This window comes from Echinops telfairi, unplaced genomic scaffold (genome assembly GCF_000313985.2).
Source record: "Echinops telfairi isolate 266 unplaced genomic scaffold, ASM31398v2 ScPeMD7_3;HRSCAF=10, whole genome shotgun sequence".
Classification (NCBI taxonomy): Eukaryota; Metazoa; Chordata; class Mammalia; order Afrosoricida; family Tenrecidae; genus Echinops; species Echinops telfairi.
The window spans coordinates 32,904,847-32,911,121 of NW_022103899.1; the positions used below are offsets into that span (position 1 = coordinate 32,904,847).

A 6,275-nucleotide genomic window follows, 5' to 3' on the forward strand; every position below is an offset into this window, starting at 1 on the left:
ATGTAGATCCTTGTAATCGGTTCTCCCTTTCTACCCCACCCTCCCTCCACCCTTCGGTATGGCCACTCTCACCACTGGTCCTGAAGGGATCATCCGTCCTGGATTCCCTGTGTTTCCAGTTCCTATCTGTACCAGTGTACAACCTCTAGTGTAGCTGGATTTGTAAGGTAGAATTGGGATCATGATAGTGGGGGGTGGGGGAAGCTTTTAAGACTAGAGGAAAGTTGTATGTTTCATTGATTCTGACCCTTATTAGCCTTATAGGTCATAGTAGAACTGCCCCATGTGGATTTCCAACACTAACTCTTTGTGGGAGTAGAGAGCCTTAGCTGGCTCCCATGGAGCGGATGGTGGTTTCGAACTACTGACCTCGTGGTTAGCAGCTCAATGCAGTTAGCCCTCTGCCTTTATTACTTTTTTTAAAAGAGACTTGGGCAAGTCACTCCAATTCTTTGAGAGTCCATTTTGCAGTCTTCTGAATAGGAATAATATTTGTTTTATTTTCTACATAGCGATTTTAAAAACAATGCCAATTTCTGTACCATGCGGGACACACCGTGACTGCTTATTACCTGTTTATTGGTGCAGTGATTAAAAGATGTTTACAGTATCATATTCGTGCTCCCCCACTGTCCAAAACAAAAAGGAGTTTAGTTTTCGTTCTAGTATAGAGATTTCTTGGGTTCTTCAAGCTTGGTTCCCAACAATCCCTTCTTTGATTCGTTGTATTGTTTAAACTCAGATGGTTCCAGGATATTTCGAGAGTGAGGCTGCTCTGGGCTCCCAGAATTCTCTGTGAACTCCTTTCATTTTTTCAGTGATGTGAAACCTGATCTCTGTGTTTCAGGCACCCAACGGGCCTACCTGTTCCCCGTGTCAGGACTGTGGCTCAGACCTGGCTGGTGGAGATCTGACACTGCAGGAAGGGAAGGCAACAAAGGGAGTATGTACGGAGCCCCGAGGCCCCTCCCTTCTTGCCCCACCTGTGGCTTGTTTTCAGGTCCCTGGTTGTCCCAGATCTTGAGTGCTGCACCACTTCTAGCCCCAAACCGGTGTTCCTGGACTGGGAAGAATCCCCACACCTGGCCTGACCCTTCTGGTTTCGTCTCTAGTTTTCTTTTCCTCCCTTCCCTACCTCTCTCCCTCCCTTCCTTGCTCACTCTTTCCCTCCCTCAGAGGTCAGAGGTGAAGACACCTCAATCATTGTCTGGCCCCCCACTTCCTGTTTTACTCACAAGGAAACTCAGACCCAGAGAAATTAAATAGCACCTTGCCTAGGATCACTACCTTCCTCCTCCCCCTTCTCTCTCTCTCTCTCTGATGGGATTATGACGGCCATCCTCAAAGCTGTGGAAAGATCTGAATCTATCATCCAACATCGTCGCTTTCAAATCTGTCCTGCCTATAAGGTGCCCAAGGTTCTTGAGCTCCCATCTAATCTGACCAGTGTCCTGGGGGTGAGGTCTTGTCCTCAGTTATCTGCGTGGGGAGGCAGCATGTCCCCGTGATTGAAAAGTATGGCCTCTCACTTCAGACCACCAGCCACTGCCACTTGCTCACCCTGCAAGCTCTAAGTCTCACTGTCCCCATCTGTCATCGGGAATAAGATCACCACCTTTTTATAGGGGCATCAGGAGTTTACCTGAAGTGATCCAGGCAAGCCACTCAGGCTACCACTTGCTTTAATACATAATAAATATAAGTTACTGTCAGTATTAACCTCACAGGGGTGGGGGACAGAGCGGACTGAGCACTAGGCAGCTAACTGACAAGTGGGCGATGAGAGCCCGCCAGCCTCTCTGCCAGAGAAAGACGAGACCATGTGCTGAGCAGCTCGGCTCTCCCATAGAGCTGCTGTGAGTCAGAAGTGACCCAAGGGCAGTGGGTTCGAGTTGTGCTTATTGTTATTATTATCCCTATTGTTATTATTGATGTCTCCAAAGGGGAAAAAATTAAAGAAAAACTGAAACCAATGGAAAAAGAATTTTTTCCCTGGTGGGGTGAAGGGTGGGGATCTCCATTGGTCTGAGTAGGGTAGGAGCTGTCGGTAAAACAATTTAATATTGTCACCAATTGTGGAAGATAAAACATGATTATGAACCAGCATTTTTTTCAGTAGCTCAATTCTATTTGTTTATTTTAACATTTTATGCTGACAAGTATTGAACCACAAGAAGTAACTGCATGGGGCTTAGTGGAATACAAGTGAGGCTGCTAACCCCAGGGTCAGCAGTTCGGAACTCATCAGTGCTCTGCAGGAGAAGGATGAGGCTGTCTACTTCCATAAGGGCTTACAGTCTCGGAAAGCCCCAGGGGCAGCTTAACTCTGTCCTAGAGAGTCACTGTGAGTCAGCACCGACTCGAAGGCACTGAGTTGGATTTGTAAAAAACGGTCTCAGAAAGAATGTGGAGAGACACGGCTTCAACATCAGACACCGCGTGCTCATGAGGGACCTCACCTGAGGCCCGTGATGGGGAAGTTCCTGCAGATGCCACACCGCACGGGGTGAGTGACCATCTCAGAGACTGACAGTCGGTAGAAGATGGGCAACCAGAGGAGGATGGGCGGCTCAGACTGCAACCAACTTAAGAATTTCTCTTCTTTGATGGCTGGGCTCAACACCTGAAAAGATATTTTTAAGCGTGACTTTGGTTTCTAGCATAGATACATTTATTTCCATCTTCTCTGGATCCTCTGGTTATCAGCTGTGCCAGAGACACTTATCGTGTGAGAAGTCAGAGGCAACGCTACCTCTACACTTAGATTGTCTGGGCGCCGGGGTGGAGGAATAGGTCTGTGATTTAAATCTGTCAGAAGGAGGAATACATCTGTCTTGGAAGAAGTACAGTCAGAAGGTCCCTTAGAGAGGAGGAGGAGGAGGAGACTCCGGTATTTGGGGCATGTCACTGGGAGGGAGCTGTCCCTGGACTATGGGTTCAATCAGGACAGCTCCGAGGACGGGGCAGGACCGGGCAGAGTGGCGTGCTACTGCAGCTGGGATCGCTATGAGTCTAGCCCTGCTGGGGCAGTGGTTACACACTGGGCCCCGACCTGCAAGATCAGGGAGGGACAAGGATGAGGTTTTCACTCCCATGAAGAGTCACAGTCTCAGAAATCACCGGGGCAGTTCTCCGCTGTCCTGTAGGGTCCCTGTGAGGGGGCGTCTCCTTGATGGCAGCGAGCAGGAGCACTGCCTTTAATCAGTCAGCAAACGGTCAGCCTAGCTGCTCCCAGCTCCCCGGGCATTGCACTCACCCCTTGGAAACAGCTGCGGGTAGCACTTTCCACAGAGCAAAGAGCACGGCTCTCGCCCACCACCGTTGGGATCTGCAAGAAGTGAGAGACCCGTGTCAGCTGTGAGCAATTGCAGAAATAGGTGGACATCGGCTCACATCCAAGAGGTCACCAGCATGAAGTAGCTGTCTCCACCCACGCTAAGACAAGCAATGTGTGGTGTTTTTGCAGTGCTTGAATGGAGACCATGGATGGGCAACTGGGAGGAAGCAGGGGTGATGGGAACAGGGCCCCAGGCAAATCTTGCAACTGAGTGATGAAGGAACAGCTGTGGCAGTGTCTCTTCTTATGACTCGAATCAAGCTCTTTTAGCCTTTGTTCTTATGTACCTAGGAAATGCAACTAGCATTGGTCCTGTAGTCAAGGTTATAGCGGTTTTAAAGAAACCCCTTTCAAATGCCTTTTGACTTGAGGGGTCAACTGGAGGATATTAAGAGTGAAGGGGTGGCGTCTAACCTGTCAATTAGGTCGCAGCCTGAGGCCTCCTGTGGGTGTGACCTAATCATGAGGATTCTGGGAATTTCCTCTCTATTTCTCCTGGGAGGCAGACCACACTGTCTCTATGCCTACACATTCCTGTTGACAAGCCACAAGGAGCCATGCTGATGGCAGCTAGAGCCCTGGAGATACTTCCACCGCCATTGGATCCACAAGCCTTTTCACCCACCGGCCTGTGATCCTCCTGCATTCAGCATCATACATGTGCTGCGTGAGTCTAAAGAGGGCTTTATAGATTGGTATCAGACAGATGCGCTAATATTAGACTTATGGACTTGATCTGGACTGGGATGTTTTCTCAATATATGATTGCTCTTTGATATGAAGGCCTCTCTTACACACACATGAGTGTCTCCGGATTTGTTTCTCTAGTCAATAGAACTAACATGCTTTCTAATCATCTCATTTTAACAAATTACCATCTGGGGCTAGGTTGGCAATCATTATCCTCAGGTAAAGCCAGGGCTGGAGATATGATCGCTGCATTGAAGTCTAGCTCCAGGACTCTACTCTTCATGGAGGGTTTTCACAATGTTGGCTACACCCTAAACTTAAATGTATTCCTTTGGCTCAGTCTCCACCACCTAACTGGTTGACATCTTTTGATGACAGTTACCATAAGGAGCCTAGCTAAGAACTCCTGTGACTCCCTAGAGATCCAGGGACATGGCTCAGCCTTCACATACATGTGCAGTTATGTGTGCCTGACACCTTCACTTAATCCCTTTCTCATTCAGTCCTGGACCTACTGGTAAATCTGATTTCTTCTGCAGCTCAGGCTTGCCTGCCACCTCAGGCGTCATTTCAAACATCCCCCGCTGAGTCCACAAACTGCAATAAACATTCTTCTAATCAGGAAAGTGGCACTTAGAACCTCTCTGCTGACAATTAGCCAGGCAGAAGTCAACAAACATTTGTGTAATGGGGAAAAGATGGCTCCTACTTTAAATAGATAATAACCCATCCCCGCTATCAGATTGTAAATAACTGCTCCATATGTTATTTGGCCTTTGTCTGAAAAACAACTCATTGCCCATCTTCCAGCTGGCAAGTGCTGATCAAATAACTGAACCACTGGCATAGACCGGCAGGCTGACTTGCCGATTGGATTCTTCGGGGGCCCTGAAACCCTGGGTGGAGCATCATTATGAAGCGAGCGAGGTGGATCTGGGAGGACTGACAGGTCAGCTCCAGACCCTGACCGCAGCGCAGAGAAGATTCCCTCCTCTGGTGTCTTCTAGTCTATGTGCTTGCTTTTTAAGTCCGGGCACAAAGATTTTGTGGTTAATTGCCCACTTAATGAATTTCTTGCACGTGTTCAATGAGGGGATTAAACGTGGCCGGAGGGCATGCTGGCACAGAGAGAATGCCATTTGAAATGACAATTTGGATTCTTGGGGCATGGAGATTTGGACCCTATAGTGGGTTCTGGAATTTTCTATCTCGGAGTTCAGAACGGAAGTCCATGGGATGATCGTTGGGTATGCACATCTCCACCTTCCCAACAGCTCTCCCCGGAGCTTACTAACCTTTGACGGGGACAGCGTTCGCGTCACAGCCGAGTCAGCAGCTCCCTGACTTCAGCGGAGCTGGGAATGAGGGCAGACATGGAGGGACTGTCGGGTAGACTCCTGGCCTAGAGCCACTCACGAGGGGAACACATGCATTTCTACATGAGAAGGAAAATGTCCCGTCCACCCATCTCCTTTCGACACATCCACTTTCTAAACAAACCTGGAGTTCCCTGGTCAGTGAGGAGGACGTGGAAGCAGCCAGTGGCTCACGGGTGAAAGGCCTGGCCAGCTGCTTCTGTGAAGATGGCCACCTCGACAAGCCTGTTCTCCCTCACGTGGGGTCACTGGGAGGGAAAATCAACGTGACCGCACCCCACCATCGCTCTCTAATGAACTCTCGTCTTTCGGGTGGACACTATGAAAATGAGTGGGTAGATTTCCCCCCCTCTGCTACATCGATGGCTCCCCCACGTGCCCGCGAGCCGGCAGAAAGCCCCAGGTTGGATGCACGTGCTGCTGCAACTGCCCGAGCAGCCGCAGGGTCTCTGGGCCTGAGACTGAACCCCGTGCATGATTTCATTAAAGAAAGACGAATGTCTTAAGTCTCACTTGGGATTTCCAGATAAATGAGATATTAAAATAAAAAATTGCTATTAAAAAACCCTCAGGTCAGGTCAAAGCAAGCAAAGTTAATGTGGGTTAAGTTTTCCAAGCCACATTCTTTGTCTCAGAGATCCTGATAATCTTCCTTCCTACAGGTTCCCGAGACCGTCTAGTTCAGAATCCGTGTCCTGAAGCAAAATGAGAGAAATGACTGACAGAACATCTCTGTCCTCAGAGTTCAGAAAACCTCACTTGGAGTTTTACAGGGGCTAGAAGATGACTCTGGTGATGTTGTTAGGTGGGTGTTGGACAGCTAACCCCCAGGTTAGTGGTTTAGACCCACCAGCTGTTCCAAGGGGGAACAA

The 6,275-nt window shown here is 49.0% G+C and overlaps 1 protein-coding gene across 1 annotated transcript in view; it reads right to left on the minus strand.

The window, feature by feature from the left end:
- Positions 1–6,275, minus strand: part of DYTN (dystrotelin) — a 54,337-nt gene that overhangs the window by 31,403 nt on the left and 16,659 nt on the right. Inside the window, exons 6-7 of the mRNA XM_004701565.1 lie at positions 3,257–3,328; positions 2,460–2,623 (exon numbers count right to left, since the gene is read on the minus strand). Of these exons, the coding sequence (XP_004701622.1) occupies positions 2,460–2,623; positions 3,257–3,328 (236 nt within the window). The remainder of the gene's footprint in view (positions 1–2,459; positions 2,624–3,256; positions 3,329–6,275) is intronic.